This window comes from Acipenser ruthenus, chromosome 10, assembly GCF_902713425.1.
Source record: "Acipenser ruthenus chromosome 10, fAciRut3.2 maternal haplotype, whole genome shotgun sequence".
Classification (NCBI taxonomy): Eukaryota; Metazoa; Chordata; class Actinopteri; order Acipenseriformes; family Acipenseridae; genus Acipenser; species Acipenser ruthenus.
In genome coordinates this window covers 27282911-27301020 of record NC_081198.1, presented here as the reverse complement: position 1 = coordinate 27301020, position 18110 = coordinate 27282911, and the positions used below count along the sequence as shown (strand labels likewise).

At 41.9% G+C, this 18110-nt stretch overlaps 1 protein-coding gene across 1 annotated transcript in view; it reads right to left on the bottom strand.

Annotated features, from left to right (window-relative positions):
- The window catches only part of LOC117410794 (receptor-type tyrosine-protein phosphatase-like N), a 190673-nt gene that overhangs the window by 97572 nt on the left and 74991 nt on the right, over positions 1-18110 (bottom strand). The window contains exons 9-10 of the mRNA XM_034017621.3: positions 12540-12817; positions 9797-9883 (exon numbers count right to left, since the gene is read on the bottom strand). Of these exons, the coding sequence (XP_033873512.3) occupies positions 9797-9883; positions 12540-12817 (365 nt within the window). The remainder of the gene's footprint in view (positions 1-9796; positions 9884-12539; positions 12818-18110) is intronic.

Genomic DNA, 18110 nt, shown 5'->3' with positions numbered 1-18110 from the left:
TTATTTATTTATTTTTTAATTTTTAATTTAGTCGTTGCCAATTATTTATTTTTTTTATTATTTTCTCCCAGTTTAGACTGGCCAATTATTTTTTAAGCTCAGTTCACCGCTACCACCCCTGCGCTGACTCAGGAGGGCGAAGACGAACACACACTGTCCTCCGAAGCGTGTGCCGTCAGCCGACCGCTTTTTTTCACACTGCGGACTCACCCTGCAGCCACCCAAGAGCTACAGCGTCGGAGGACAACGAAGCTCTTGGGCAGCTTACAGGCAAGCCCGCAGGCGCCCGGCCAGACTACAAGGGTCGCTGGTGCGCGGTGAGACGAGGACACCCTGGCCGACCTAACCCTCCCTCTCCCGGGCGACGCTCGGCCAATTGTGCGCCGCCCCCTGGGAGCTCCCGTCCATGGTCGGCTGTGGAATAGCCTGGACTCGAACTCGCGACGTCCAGACTATACAGTGCATCCTGCACTCCACGTGGAGCGCCTTTACTGGATGCGGCACTTGGGAGCCCCCAAATGCTGTTTTATTTTGACACCAACATTGTAATAAGCAGCCTAGGATACAGCAGACGTTTAGATGCCAGAGGATCAAATAACGTTCACAAGCACTGCTCTGGCCTGGTTCTCCTCCTACCTCTCCAACCGCACTTACCAGGTAACCTGGCGTGGAGCAACCTCCACACCTCACCCTCTCTTAACTGGAGTCCCCCAAGGGTCAGTCTTGGGTCCTCTCCTGTTCTCTCTCTACACCCGCTCCCTGGGCCCCCTCATCGCATCCTATGGTTTCTCATACCATTTCTATGCTGATGATGCTCAGATTTTCCTCTCCTTCCCCACCTCTGACTCCACCATCTCCTCCCGTATCTCTACCTGTCTGTCTGCTATTTCCTCCTGGATGCACTCGCATCACCTCAAACTCAACCTCTCTAAATCTGACCTCCTTTTCTTTCCCTCCTCCTCCCCCTCCTCTGATCTCTCTATCTCTGTTCCTCTGGAATCTACCACACTCTCTCCCTCTTCCTCAGCTAAGAACCTTGGAGTCACCCTGGACCCCTGCCTCTCTTATTCCCAGCACATCTCCACTCTGGCACGCACTTGCCGATTCTTCTGAGCAACATCCGAAGAATCCGACCCTTCCTCACCAACTATGCTACCCAGCTCCTGGTCCAGGCCCTGGTACTCTCCCGCCTAGACTACTGCAACTCCCTCCTGGCTGGCCTCCCTGCGTCCGCCTGGTGTTCTCTCTGCCTCGCTTCGCAAACGCTACTGCACTACTCCGCTCGCTCCACTGGCTCCCGATCACCGCTCGCATCCAGTTCAAGACTCTTGTACTAGCCTGCAGATGCCTTGACCAGACTGCACCCAGCTACCTCCAGACCCTCATCTCTCCCTACACCCCCACTCGACCTCTCCGCTCCGCCTGCACTAGAAGACTAGCTCTACCTCCGCTACGCTCCCCTGCCTCCAGAGCCCGCTCCTTCCCCACCCTTGCTCCGCAGTGGTGGAATGACCTTCCTACAGATGTCAGGACTGCCCAGTCCCTGACCACATTCCGGCGCCTCCTTAAGACTCACCTCTTCAAACAGCACCTGTAGAACTCCTCTGTTTGTATCCTGGGACACTATCACCCTTCATGTAAATGTGCTTTATTTTGCTCTTATCTGCCCCCTATTTTACTGCATTTAATCCTGTACTTCAGAATACTGTAATCTGCCAAGTGTTTAACCTGTAGTACTTTGTATTTAATCACATCCTGATGTAACTATCACTATTTAATCATATCCTGATGTAACTATCACTATTATCTGCTGTATTATTGAATTGTGGTTTGTCACACTTGTACTTTGCTTGAACAAAAGTTATTGTATTTCTTGCTCTTATTGTATTACTTGTATTGTAACACTTGAAATGTATTTGCTTACGATTGTAAGTCGCCTGGATAAGGGCGTCTGCTAAGAAATAAATAATAATAATAATAATATGTTGTCCAATCAAAGTCCGATTATTGTGGCAATTGCTGGGCATAGTAACTACAGCGCCGAGAAAAAGTTTGTGAACCCCAATGATAATTATGGAAATTCCATAGTTTTACCATGATAGCCTTCTTGAATCAAAAGTCTTTTCTTGAATATCCAATAGGGTTTATATTAACCAATTTCATGTCTTTTGAAACAAAATGATGTATGAATTAGATAAACAATGAGTAATTAAGATTCAGGGTATGTGAAAAAGTAAGTGAACCCCTGGTTTTATCAGCTCAATTAAGGGGATAATTAGAATCAGGTGTTTAAATAATTAGGTAGATCTTCAGGGGTGAGTTTGGGAGGCCCCACCCTACATACAGATCAGAAACTTTGTGAGTTTGGTCTTCACCATACAGGTGTGTCGAAACACGTCATGCCACGATCAAAAGAAATCTCTGAGGACCTCAGAAAAACAGTTATTGATGCTCATCAGTCTAGTAAGGGTTACAAAACCATTTCTAAGGATTTGGGGCGCCACCAATCCACTGTCAGACAGATCTACAAATGGAGAGAGTTCAAGATCACAGTCACTCTACCCAGGAGCGGTCGTCCTACCAAAATCTCTCCAAGAACAAACCGGAAAATCATCAAGGAAGTCACAAAGAACCCCAGAGTAACATCCAAGGATCTGCAGGCCACTCTCGCCTTGGCTAATGTGAGTGTTCTTGACTCAACTATCAGAAAAAGACTGAACAAGAATGGTGTTCATGGAAGGATAGCCAGGAGGAAACCACTGCTCTCTAAAAAGAACATTGCTGCCCATCTGAAGTTTGCCAAAGAGCACATAGATGATCCACAAGACTTCTGGAACAATGTTCTCTGGACAGACGAGTCAAAGGTAGAACTTTTTGGCCTCAATGAGAAACGTTATGTTTGGCAAAAACCAAACACTGCGTTCGAACAGAAGAACCTCATCCCAACCGTCAAGCATGTGTGATGGTTTGGGGCTGCTTTACTGCCTCAGGACCTGGACGGCTTGCCATCATTGACACAACCATGAATTCTGCATTGTATCGGAAGATTCTAGAGGAGAATGTCAGGTGATCCGTCCGTGAGCTGAAGTGGGTCATGCAGCAAGACAATGATCCTAAACATACAAACAGATCTACAAAAGAATGGCTGCAGAAGAAGAAATTCCGCGTTTTAGAATGGCCTAGTCAAAGTCCGGACCTAAACCCCATCGAAATGTTGTGGCAGGACCTGAAGCGAGCTGTCCATGCAAGGAAGCCCTCAAATGTCACCGAGTTGAAGCAGTTCTGTAAGGAGGAATGGGCCAAAATTCCTCAAAACCAATGTGAGAGACTGACCAACAGTTACAGAAAACGCTTAGTTGTAGTCATTGCTGTTCAAGGGTGTGCCACCAGTTACAGAATCTAAAGGTTCACATACTTTTTCACAAGTCTTTGTGTCATTTGTTTAATCAGGTTATCTTTATCTATTATTAGGACTTAGATTAAGATCTAATAACATTTTCGGTTTGAAATATGTGAAATATGTAAAAATCCTAAGGGGTTCACAAACTTTTTCTCGGCACTGTACTAGCTTGATCAAAAACTAAATTGTAATACACGAAAATATAGTATTTTTAGTGGATGAGGAATGGGGAGAAAACGTAAATCAGTTTATGAATATTCAAAAGAAAACAAATGTTTAGAAGTATACAAAAATAAAAAAAATAGCAGAAGTGGGTCCGATGAGGCAGAGGATGCATAGCGCTGCAAATACTGCTGCATTGAGGTACATGTTCACGCTGACAATAAAAGATCATACTGGAAAATAAGCGATACAGAATGACTGTGTTAATGAGTTTGTCAGAGCGCTGTGCTTTGTGGACAGCCACTGTTTATTGTAAAGAGGTATGTATTTGGTGACTTTGTGTGACAGTACTGTCCATCAGTTAAAACACTGCTGCTACCCACCAGAACTGTGCAGCGGAACTGTGCAGCGATGCATTACAATTAAATAGAACCTATACTTTTGATAAGTATCTTTCACACCACAGGCCATGCGACAGGCGATGCAGGAGCAATGGAGCGACGCGAAATAGGATTGAATCCTATTTTTTGTGGTTTGATGCGCGTCAACTAGGGCATTGAACAATCACAGAACAGCTTCAATGCACGTGGTCCAGCAGGGTGAAGCAGTATCCAAAGTGACGGAGGAAACAATAATACTTGTTTATGAAAAATACCCAGAGCTTTATGACAAAGGCCATCACAATTATAATGATACAGATTTGAAAGATAATATATGGGAGTCCATTTCGAAGGAACTGGATAAGCCTGGTGTGGATGATTGCCATATACTGTATGTTGAAATACCGTCAGAGAAGACACTCATAATTTCCACATCATGTTGACGATAGTTTTGTCAATAGCAATTTTTAATAGTTGTATAGATCTGGCAGTTTTCAAACCTGTCGCACCGCCTCTGTGTCGTTTCTGGTGTGTATGGTCATGTCGCTGCGAAAGTGTCTCGTCGGCAATTCAAAAATCACATCTCGTCAACTTTAACGCAGACAATCTTAATCGTAAATATTTGACGGAAAATTGTGATGCTTTAGTTGATACAGTTATGGAACGGATTGATGGAAATAACCAGTGTGATTTTTGACGCGTCTCCCGATGGCTTGCACCACCCAGTTCTGTCGATGTTCTTTTCTTTTTATGATTTCAAGGCGAATAAACCTGGCTTGTTTTGTTCAGATGTCATGTTCATACGTTCTGTAGATACTATCTCCGTCAGTACAGCGATTGTCTGAAACATTCGCAAATGATATCCAGTAGCACACATGCACGCACACGCACACTGTCTAAAACGGGTTTATGTAAATAATATATGCTGGTATATGTGTATTTTTTCCCAATAATGTAAAACACTGTCTGTGCTGTCTGCTGTCTGCACTGACAGTACCATCTACCTGCGTTTACTGTATTGTTTATTTAAAAAACAAACAAACAAACAAACAAACAAACAAAAAATATCAGGATGCATGGAAATGACTGCGTTTGGTAGTCCTGTCTGTACTTCTAATTTTGTTTAAACAATGTTTTTGTTGCCAGTAATATTGTTGAGATTATTTGTTACCAATAACGCAATTTGAGATGATATAAATATATACAGTATATTTCAGCTCTTGCACAAGACGCTGGTTCTCCCCTAGGGTTTCCCGTTGCTCGTTATTATAGTGTGAATCCACATTCTTCTCTTTCTCTTCTTCTTTGGAGCAATAACCATGCAGCAGTTTGCACATGATCCATATTGCCTTCAGATTATATGCAAATTTAGCAGGACAGGGTGGTGATCTCTGCGTTTTTCGTCCAAAAATCGAACCTGTTTCGATTTTGTTCCCCAGCGAATTTCGTTCAAGTGTGAAAGGTAGTATTCAATTCCATAGGTTCGATTTCTTACCCTAGAAAACACAGCGAATAAACGCTATAGTGTGAATAGCCCTTTAGGGTGATACTTGATATTTGATGCGGTGCATTGTATACTTAAATAAAATAGTACAAATGTTTCCGAAAATGGCTGCATGTAAATGTACAGTACAGGCAAAATGATCTTATTATAACAAAACGGCTTTTAATTGTGTTCATATGGAATACATGGAAAATTAAACAGTGCTGTTTGTTTTACTTTAAGCTCACAATTGTACATCTATATTTGACTAATTAATGAGTTTTTTCTTTTCTTTTACATGTTTATTTGTATATAATCCATGGCTAATTGTTCTCCTGCTTATGGTTATTTAAAATTGTATTCAAAATATATGTACATTCTAAATATAAATCCTTCAAACTGAGAAATCAGAAAATGAATCCAGGAACACATTTAAACAAATATTGATTTAGAAGCAAGTGTAGCTAACAAAATAGTTCCATGCATGTTCTTGGGCATGCACATCCATTCATTAAACAGGGCTTTTAATGTGCACTTTGAAAGAAACACATATTTTAGCAGACATGTATTTTCTTTCTACAGCATGATATCTGGTTCTACACTACGTTAAAGAAATCTCTGTTTGCCAGCCATGCTTAGCCTGTCTTGTACTTTCTGGGTCATTTCACCTGGAGGATGAAATTGTCCCCATCCCTGCACTGGCTTCTTTCCTGTCAATAACAAACCACCAATCTTCATGCTTTGATCTTGTCACAAATGTATCCATTCTTTGGTATCGCTAACTCTAATTTCTCTTCCTAAAGTGTTGCACCAATTAAACTTACTAAAAACAACCATCTCCTAGCAAGGCGGTAGTCGTTCTCACGGTAAGACTTGACTATTAAAACTTGCACAGTTTTAAAGATAACCAACGTTTTTCTAAAAATACAATATCTTCAAGTTTTAACCTTCTTACAAAATAATTTCTTTTTTTGGTTTACTTAATTTTAATAACAAGTAATACATATACAAAATGTAGTGAAAATCGTATTTTTGTGATCATTGTTTGCAATGCTTTGTAAAATAAGGGACTGTGTAAAGGAAAGACACGCTTTGTATGATATTATAATAATTTAATAATCTGACCGGCACTGCACTGATTGATAAGAAAGCAGAATATCGTCACTTCATTTGACTGACTTCATCAGTCCAGGAGTTTTTAGAAATTCTGGATACCGCTGTTCACAATACGCTCCATGTGTTGCCAGGCGGGTTTTAAAATTTTGAATACATTATTATTATTATTATTATTATTATTATTATTATTATTATTATTATTATTATTATTATTATTATTTTATAGTAAAGAGGTATAGATTGTCTGAATCACATAGATAAAAAGAGAAGTGTGAACAATAAAGTCTGCTTGATATACACACCCAAAGAGGTGGCCAAACGTACTGAGTGGTTCGCTTGCTAAACCTTAATGTGAACGACTGCTGGAATCTGTCCTTTTGCACATAGAAAACGAACTAAACAAGGTAAATTGACTCGGAAGTAAACATTTCGCTCATAGTTTATAATCTGAAACAAGTACACCAAAAAACAAAATGTCTCTGGGAATTTACCAGACATCCCGGGAAAACTGGGATTGTCCCAGTTTTCAGCCAACAAAATGTTGCCCTAGTCGGAAACAATACAATTGTTAAATCGTCCCAGTTTTGCTATTGTATTCAAGTTTCTTTAAAGATCTGTAATAAATACACCCAATGTTTCATTTATAAATTATGACTGTTATTATATGTTATAAAAAAAAAAGTCCCTGCAGTTTCTCACTGTGGAAATCTGGTAACCCTAAACTACATGGATAGCGTGAGAGACTGAAGCTGTGATAGAAATCTGGTTAGACACCAAAATCCAAGCCGAACTGGACAAAGATAACAAAAATATTAAAATATATTATTTTCTCAGATGACTTTGTTTAAAGAATAAGTAGCGAGGTTCAGAAAAATAGAGTGTTACACGTCCCCACGTGTTCCTGCAACTGTTTAATTAACGTACCTGTCATTTGTCTTTTCATTGTTAACATCCTGACAACTTTTTACACTTATACCTTTAAAGTTTGTTTCAAAGCCATTTTCAAAATGGCCACTCTAGTGCACTGGGGTTTGAGATCTGTCCTCTAAGTCTAACTCCTCTTATAACCCCTAGGCTAAGGGGGTGCCCATTTAACCCCCATGACTACCCCTGGGCTTCTGTAAAACTAATTTCATACTTTGAGAAAAGTATTTGGGCAATCAACATATTTCGTATGAAACCCATTTGTTGCTAATTATTGACAATTGCTATGATTGAAACCCAACATCTCATGATAATTATAGAATAAATAAATACATAAACATCAACTTCTGAAAAATACATTGGAAATTTGTGATTCAAAAAGGAACAAATATGGTTAAAATTAAACAGCACAGCAATTATCTCAAAATGGCAACTAAATTATACAACTAAACAAAAAAGGAGAAACTGACAGAAAAATAGCAGATAGACTTGGTTTACCAAAAAGCACTGTGTAAGCTATTATTGACAAACACAGGAGAACAGAAACTATTGCAACTAGCTCCAGGGGTGGAAGACAAATAAAGATTTTTGCAAAATCTGGAAGAAGAATCATTTCAGCAGCCTGGCAAAATCCTCAGATTACTGCAAACGATTTGACACAAGGATGGTCAAGAAATTCACTAGCGAATAATTCAACGATACCTTCACAAGATGAATGTCCGGGCGAAAACCAAGATGCAAACATTTGTTAAAAACAATACACAAAAGAAAGCCTGATGATTTCTTCAACCAAATTTTATGGTCAGATGAATCCAAAATTTAACTTTTTTCACCAAGAAATCAACAATTTGTTTGGAGGAAGAGAGGAGAATAATTTAAAGAAAAGCTCATAATGCCCAGTGTTAAACATGGTGGAGGTTGTGTGATGGTATGGGCTTGTTTTTCTTCCTCAGGCACTGGCAACCTTTGTATTGTAGAAGGATCAATGAATGCTGCAAAATATCAATACATTTTGCACTCTCATTTGTTACTCAGTGCTAGAAGGCTTCTTGGACAGAAGTTTGTATTCCAGCAGGATAATGACTCTAAGCATTCTGCAAAGTCTACAAAGGAATTTCTGAAAAAAAGGAAGATTACTGTTATGGATTGGCCATCTCAATCCTTAGACTTGAATCCCATTGAGATGTTTTGGATTGACTTGATGGCTGCTGTTGCAAAAAGGAAACCAAAGTCGATTGCAGAACTCAAAGCTGTATGTGTTGAAGAATGGGAAAAAATATCTATGGAAAGACCCCAGGAACTGGTTTCAAAATACAAAAAACGACTGCAAGCTGTAAAGGAAGCAAAGGGTGGGCACACAAAATACTAATGTAAGGCTGCCCATATATTTTTGTCAAAGTATGAAATTAGTTTTTGCATGTTATTTTTCATTTTATGCATGTTATGTAATAATTTGTTGTTTTATTATAAAGCTGAATCTCTACTTTAATTTTTCTTTCAATAGAACAATTAGAAATGATAGAAATCACTTTCTCTGTGGTTTTTCTCTTTAGCTGCCCAAATACTTTTGTCTGCCACTGTATACATTAAGGGCTTTTATCCTGCCACAATAAAGAAAACGAAGAGCTTGTCAACAATGCAGTATTGTCAGTGCTGCGTGCCTCAGTATGAAGATGCATTACCCGGGCTCAGTCAAACACAGACACTGTCTTTTCAATAAAAGCCTGTGTGCAGCAGAGAAAAAACAACAACATGTCTAAAAATGTGGTCAAGTAAAAAAATTAAAATAGCACTGTCCAGATCCAGATCCCCACCAGACTTTTAGTCTCCACTTTGAAGAAGGATTGCTCCTGTTTCCCGAGTCGGATGAGGACAAAGTATCAAAATAAGGGTAAAGTGTAATCACATGTAAGGATATCTCACGATCGCCAAAGAGTCATGAGATATGTTCTAACTAGAAACACTGTTCCACATTTTTACAACAAGCTACTCATGTGGGATGCTGGCTTTTCACAATGAAATGAATTTGATGGTCTCAGCCGAGCATTCACTAGAGAACCAACCACATCACAAAACCAGCATCACTGACATGGGTCTCAGAAAGGCAAAGGCTTGGATGGGCATGGAGATTGAACTGCTCCCTCGCCCCCTGTAAGGCTGTCTTTCCAAAGCTTCAGGGATTTGTTTTTGGGGTCATTATCAGGCTTATTTAGAGTAAACAATTTAGTCTGTAATTATAATGAAGACTTGCTGGGATTTAAAAGGCTGCTTGGGCTTCGAAGTGAGGTCTAAAGGGTACTTACTGAAATAGGCAGCCCTAAATCGCCATACCTGATGTTGATAAAAGTGCTGGTGGTAAGGTGGATCCTCTCAGCCAGGGTTTCCAGTAACCTCACGCCATCAAATAGACTCAGGGGCCTGGCGAGACAAAGACAGGGAGACAACAGGGCTGCCTTAATGCTGGTTCATAATTCAGTCTTGCGACCATCATGAAACGGTGGTGCAACGTGACCAGACAGAGCTGAGAAAAAAAAACTGTGGCAACCAGTCTCCCTGGGATCAGCAAACAGTCACACGACTACAGAGACTAGAAATCTTTCTCAGCGACAGTCACACCACTGAAGTGCAAAGCAGTCTTAGGGTGTGTCCACACTGCATTTCTTACAAATAGTGTGTTACACTCCATTGGTTAGCATACATCTGCGTGTTGTATACACTCATTAATTAAAAGTATAGAGTTCAGTTCCGTGTGTAGTTACACAAAGAAATGTTTAAGCTACACTCTAATCAAAATAGTGAATTCGAAGACAAACTTCCAAACAACCCCAGTGGGATCGCACCCTTAGACTGCAGTTGAGGGTAGGGTGTAGTTGGGGGTGGGGGAGCAGTTTGGAAACCAAAACCCTTACCAACCATGGCCAACCTAGAGCTTTCAAACGCTTCTTTCAGCTTCAACATTACAGTACACAGGTAACCCGAACCCCTGTGCCAGTGAATGCTCTCATCTTGACACCTTGCTGTTGCATGATTAACAGACTGTAACTATGAGAAACTAAGTAAAGTAACATTCCGGACAAGTCCTTCACTTATAGTTTAACCTCAGTATGCCAGAGCTGTTGGTAAGGGTTAAACACCAGAACATTAGTAAAATAAGATCACTCTCCACCTTGACAATACCTTCGTCCACAGTATGTGAAACTGACATTGTGATTTATTGATGTATGCATCAACAGGAGCCTACCTAAATCCCCATATTCTGATATTTTCTATAGCTATAATATTATTACCAAGTTTCATCACAACTTGACAGACAGATGAACAGACAGAAAAACCTAAAGAAGAGAAATCTTGGATAAGCGTTTGTCTTGATATACACAACACACCATAGAAAACAGGATCACAGGACTGTCTTCTTTTATTTCAGGTTTACAGTACACTTTGCTATAGCGTCACATGTAGTTTTGAGTAATTTACCACGGGACAGTGCAATGGCGGCCCTTGGTTTAATATGGGATTTCTCAACTGGTGAGTTGTTTTTGATTCAACCTGTTTGTTAAACTCCTAACCAATATATCTGTGTTCTCAAAACCCCTAACCAATATATCTGTGTTCTCAAAACCCCTAACCAATATATCTGTGTTCTCAAAACCCCTAACCAATATAGCTGTGTTCTCAAAACCCCTAACCAATATAGCTGTATTCTCAAAACCCTTAACCAATATATCTGTGTTCTCAAAACCCCTAACCAATATAACTGTGTTCTCAAAACCCCTAACCAATATAACTGTGTTCTCAAAACCCCTAACCAATATAGCTGTGTTCTCAAAACCCTTAACCAATATATCTGTGTTCTCAAAACCCCTAACCAATATAACTGTGTTCTCAAAACCCCTAACCAATATATCTGTGCTCTCAAAACCCCTAACCAATTTATCTGTGTTCTCATAACCCCAAACCAAAATACCTGTGGGAGCTGTTCTTTTTTTTTTTTTTTTTTTTTTATAAATTTAGTCGTTGCCAATTAGTTTTTATTATTTTTCTCCCCAATTTGAAATGCCCAGTTATTTTTAGGTTCACCGCTACCACCCCTGCGCTGACTCGGGAGGGGCGAAGATGAACACATGCTGTACTCCTTCTTTACACTCTGCAGACTCACCGTGCAGTCGCCTCAGAGCTACAGCGTCAGAGGACAACGCAGCTCTGGGCAGCTTACAGGCAAGCCCGCAGGCGCCCGGCCAGACTACAGGGGTCGCTGGTGTGCGGTGAGCCGAGGACACCCTGGCCGACCTAACCCTCCCTCCCCCCTGGCGATGCTCGGCCAATTGAGCGCCGCCCCCTGGGAGCTCCCGTCCACGGTCGGCTGTGGAATAGCCTGGACTCAAACTCGTGACGTCCAGGCTATAGAGCGCATCCTGCACTCTAGCAAGTGTTTGTACTGGATGCGCCACTCGGGAGCCCCTGTGGGAGCTGTTCTGATTTCGAGCCGAAGACACCCTGGCCGACCTAACCCTCCCTCCGCCCCAGGGAGGCCAATTGGGCGCCACCCCCTGGGAGCTCCCGTCCTCGGTCGGCAAAGGAATAGCCTGGACTTGAAGCGGCAACATCCAGACTATAGGGTGCATCCTGCACTCTACGCGAGTGCTTTTACTGGATGCGCCACTCAGGAAAAGATAAAATAAGTAGCCTTTATTTGAAAATAAATAAGCAAATAAATAAAATTAAAATAAAATAATGTGGAGCACATTAAGTAAGTGTGCTTCCTCCTTTGAATGAAATAGTTCCTTGGCAGAGTTTGAAAATTCCATTTTCTCCTGCTTGGTAAAGAAATTCCACCCAGTGCTTTGCTTGGATGTCTTTGTTATGTATTCACAAGACAGAATTTAGTTCCGAATTTTCTACCTGTGCCGACCTCTAACATATATATGTATATATACAGTATATACATATATATATATGATTCACAAGGACAAAACCATCACATGACTTGCACTATTCGGTACTGGAGGAAATTCTGATGTAAGTCACCAGAAGAAGTTTGCCATGACAAAGGCAGGTAACAGCAGCTTCCCCTTACTTCTGATTGGTGACAATGTAGCCGTACTCCTCTTTGTGGTGTGCTGGGGTCCCTGTGCTCTCCACACTCTGATCACTCTTATTCTCCACCTGGGGCCCGCTGCCGGTCTCCACACCTCCCTTGCTCTCTTTCTCCGGGCTGTCAGGGCTGCCTGTCAGGGGCCCGACGGCAGACTGGCCGCTCGCAGTGTCCGGGGCCACACTCTGATCAGTCTGCTTCTCTGAAGGGTCAGTCTCCGTCTCATCCAGGTGCATCATGTGACCTTCTGTGACCATGGCCTGTGGAGGCAACACAGAGACACAAGGCAACAATGTCTGAATAGATGATGTAACACTGCACTGCCACCACTGAACAGAACAGCTGTGAATTTAAATCTCTTGCAATCCCAGTCATTCAGCATTGTTAGTAAATTAATCATATTTAGGCTACCACTGAATTTGTGAGATGGACTGCTCATTAAAACAATTGTCTATTCAAGTATATCAAGATTTTTAATGAGCAAGTAGTCTGAGTGAAGTTATCCAACAACAAACTCACCATACCCAGTTGTACTGCTTTCCTAGACAAAGGAGAACATTTCGGGGGACCATTCTACCTATGACATGTCTTGTCATGGTTGGTCTGAGTGAGGAAAAATGAGCAATACAATCCCCACCCTTTGCTGTAAATCATTTGTTGTTTCCAAACTTTTGAGCACTAGTGTGTATATAGTGTAACGTCTTGCGGGGGCTTGTGGACTTCACGAGGAAGAGACGTTCCAGCAGTAAGGTGACACTCAAGGGGCGCCCCTATTGGTGAAGGGGACAATTGGGGGCGGGGCCTTGCGTCATCGCAGCGGTAGCAGTTGGACGAGAGTAAAAAGAAACAACACGACAAACATAAACAAACATTAAAAGTAGTTGGAGGGGAAAACAACCTTGAGGATACAAGGGGTAACAGACGTGAGGGAACAGTGATGGGATGCGACTGGCGGAGAAGAGTGAGAGGGGCAGCAAGACCACTGCCGGAGTAGACCAGAGAGAGAAAGAGGAGAAGAGAGGAAAGCACAGAGGCTAGAGACGAATCGTAGTAGACTGAGAGGAGCTGGCTCCAGTCTTGTGTGTGTGTGTGTTCTCCAAACCCCCCTTAATTTCTAAATAAATATGGGTCTTGACCCGCCCCAAAATTGATTACTGTCCCTTTGCTTGATTCCACCATCTCGCTAGGACCTAAAACGCTACTATATATATATATTTATATATATTATATTCCAGCAATCAAAGGGGCATAATCTTCATTTACTTATCATGAGACTTTTACTTGCACCAGTAAAGGAGTAGTATACTGCATTGGCTGTGTGACGTGTAACAAACTGTACATCGGAGAAACAAAACAGTGTTTAGCTGATTGCTTCATGGAACATCTACAAAGTATAAGATTCACACCTCTACGTCTCCTGTTGCCAGACATTTCAACACAAATGACCACACTGCACGAAGCAACACAAAGAAATGGGGTGGAGCTACAGTACACTAAATCATCGACCCGGAAGGGAAATTATGTGGCAGCCGTGGATTGGAGGAGCGGTCGCAATCGTTATCCAAGGGGTCATGACTGACGGTATATAAGAGGGCGTAGCGAGGTGATCTGTTCCTTTGTTATGGTTAACGCTAAACCGGAAGGAGACCCGTATTGTAATCGTGAGTGTTTTGTTTGTTTTGTCGTGTCTAAAAACTGTTTGTTTGTTGTTATTAGACGACTAACATGATGCGGAGCAGTCGCTACAGGCCAGCACCAAACCCGGACAACATTGCACTTGTGTGACGATTAACTGTATTTGCACCACGAGCACAAACATTGCTGAAATAAATAATTTCTTCATCCACAAAAGCAAAACTTTTGCTACAAACGATTTTCCCTAAAATTCTTTGTTTTCAAGAAATTTCTGGAAATTATAAATTTCCACTGGTTGACTACAACTGTATATACAGTGCTACCCCGTTAATCTGTGACCCATTATAGTGTGGAATCAGTTATTACATGGTAAGGTTGCTGCTTTCATTTCCCCCATGATGCAATTCACCTCACAAACATTGGGTGAACGTTCCAGATATACAGTGCGAACCATGGCTGACAGCAAAAGCGGCTGTGTGAATGTGCTGCTGTGACAGTGCAAGACCTTTTGTTGTTTTTGGTCTGGCCCAGGCTAATAGGGGCTGGGAACAATCGTCCCAATAAACCGTGGATTCGAGTACCTGCAAATTGTGTGTTACAAGGCGAAACCCAAATAGTGCGGTCTCCTAATTATGGACCTCGACAATCACATTATAATGGGGTAGCACTGAAAATGTATATTTATATTATCATTATTAATCAAGTGAAGTACAGTCTATGTACTGTATACTACTGCTGACTGGCCTAATATAATTATTATTAAATTGTGTTTTATTTGTCATTCACTGCAATCAAGCACCTGCCCCTGGTTTTGCATGTACGCATAGGTCTGGTTCTGTTATCTGTAAACAGCAGTTGGACCTATAAGCACTGTTGCACCCCTCAGTGCTCAACACAATTAGCATGTCGGTCACCTCCTGCAGCAATAACAGCTTGTGCATGACTGGGCATGGAGTCTACAAGATGTTGGAAGGACTCCTGAGAGATCAGGGCCAGTTGGTCTTCCAAAGCCTCAACCCCAGTGTGAGCTGTCAGAAGTCTGAGTCTTAGGTTTGGAACCAGTGAGTCCTTTAGTAATGGCTTCACACAGCTCACTTGGCCTTCAAATAACCATGGAGTGACCCACATCTCTGAGAAAAGCACTCTACTTACAGGGCAGCTGGTATACACACCATTGAGGCCATTACAGTCCTGTGCAGTTAATGGTATATTCAAGCTATAATCAGCTCGCACCATACAGCGATTTCAAATCTACTTCCATAAAGGTGCATTCATGTGGGATGCTGTTACATGAATCATGATTCTTTTTATATAACAAAATGTGCCTAATTACAGGGAAGAACTATCTCCCTTTTAATTGTACATGCCCTGGATTGACTCTTAAATCTTATTAAGCACATCTTGTTATCTGGAGCCTGTGAAAGTTGAGATCTTCAGATCCCTAGGATTTGGCAGGTATGTGAAAGAAGAAGAAAATCCTATTTGGGTGACTCAATTTGCATGTTATTAAAAATTGGAGGGGCTGCTTAACCCACTTGAGGTACTTGAAACAAACACACTCTCTGATATGCTGCTGCTATTCTTTTTCTTTGTGCAGTATATACTGCCATCTTGTGGCACTTACCTGTAACAACAACATTTCAGACTCCAAACAAGGTATACTCCTAAATCAACACCTTTTGGTTTTTCTAAAGCGATCAGTTTTAGTGCTCTTTTTAGTTTGTAATATTTTTGTAAAGTGCTTGTTCATGAAGGATGCTATACAAATGAAATTGGTATGGTAATGTATGGATTAATGAATCTGGTACAGTATTTCTTTATTCTCTTTATTATTATTATTATTATTATTTATTTATTTATTTAGCAGACACCTTTATCCAAGGCGACTTACAGAGACTCGGGTGTGTGAACCATGCATCAGCTGCAGAGTCACTTACAACTACGTCTCACCCGAAAGACGGAGCACAAGGAGGTTAAGTGATTTGCTCAGGATCACACAATGAGTCAGTGGCTGAGGTGGGATTTGAACCGGGGACCTCCTAATTACAAGCTCTTTTCTTTAACCACTGGACCACACAGCCTCCTTTAAGTTGTTTATTAATAGAAAAGTGCTTGTGGTATAAAAGAAGCTTCCCTCGCAATAGTTAGAATTCTATGAGAAACATTTCAGCTCGAAGTCTTTTTCAATGTTGAAATGAGTTTAGGTTCACACTCACACTCCTATCTCTGGGTGCTGTGGACTCCACCCTGATTGATAAAGTGTGAATGATCTTCTCTCAGTGGTTCAGTAAGAGGAATGTGTGTCTACCTATCCCCCAATTGGACACTAACCTTGCACGGGTGGATGGCGCTAGTTCCACAGTCACAAGGCCACAGAAAAGGTAGAAAAAGAAACAGATGAGAGGGCAGAATTGCAGATTTGGTGAGATCTTAAGTGGGAAATATTTTCTGGTAAATAGCTCCAAACTAAGAAGAACATGAAAAAGAACATAAGAAAATGAATGAACGCATCCGATTCCAAGTAGCTGTTTGGTTCTTAAAAGATACAAGTGATTCAGCATCAACATGACTAGGTAACCCATTCCATACTGTAATAGGGTGTGTGGTATTGTGTTGGAAAATAGATATATCAGCTTGAGAATGAAGAGGACACTGTTCCCAGAAAGCTCCTGATCTTAAAACTTTTTAAAGAAAAGGGGTATGTGCAGAATGTCCATTAGGGGATCAGGAGCCAGTTCTCTCTCATGCTTAACTAGCTGATTAGTAGGAGCAGCTGAAGTCAAGCTGTCTCCAATTAAGCTAAATCAGGCAGAGATATAAGCTGTCGCTTTGTCAGTGCTCGGTGATCGCGAGTGAGAGAGTGTGTGAAGACTAAAGGCAAGTTAATTTTACATGGTCTGTGAAAAGGAATATAATCCCTTACTACAGAAATTAACCCTGTGTTTAGTTACGGTTTGGTAACTGTTTTTTGTGTTTGTTGGATAAGCGGCTTATCCATACCCTCATCACTCTAGCCCATTCCATACCCTCATCACTCTCTGTGTGAAAAAGTGTCTCCTTCAGCAACATGGCTAGGTAACCCAATAGATACCCTCACCACTCTCTGTGTGAACAAGTGTCTCCTTCAGCAACATGGCTAGGTCACCCAATCCATACCCTCACCACTCTCTGTGTGAACAAGTGTCTCCTTCAGCAACATAGCTAGGTAGCCCATTCCATATCCTCACCCCTCTCTGTGTGAACAAGTGTCTCCTTCAGCAACATAGCTAGGTAGCCCATTCCATACCCTCACCACTCTCTGTGTGAACAAGTGTCTCCTTCAGCAACATGGCTAGGTAGCCCATTCCATACCCTCACCACTCTCTGTGTGAATAAGTGTCTCATTCCGCCTGTCCTGTCTATCGCCACTTTATTTCCAGCTGTCCTCTGATCCTGGTTTCCAGCTGTGTCCTCTGGTCCTGGTTTCCATCAGTGTCCTCTGGTCCTGGTTTCCAGCTGTGTCCTCTTGTCCTGGTTTCCAGCTGTGTCTGGTCCTGGTTTCCTGCTGTCCTCTGATCCTGGTTTCCAGCTGTGTCCTCTGGTAGTGGTTTCCAGCTGTGTCCTCTAGTCCTGATTTCCAGCTGTGTCCTCTGGTCTGGTTTCCAGCTGTGTCCTCTGGTAGTGGTTTCCAGCTGTGTCTCTAGTCCTGGTTTCCAACTGTGTCCTCTGGTCCTGGTTTCCAGCTGTGTCCTCTGGTAGTGGTTTCCAGCTGTGTCCTCTAGTCCTGGTTCCAGCTGTGTCCTCTGATCCCTGGTTTCCAGCTGTGTCCTCTGGTAGTGGTTTTCCAGCTGTGTCCTCTAGTCCTGGTTTCCAGCTGTGTCCTCTGGTCCTGGTTTCCAGCTGTGTCCTCTGGTAGTGGTTTCCCAGCTGTGTCCTCTA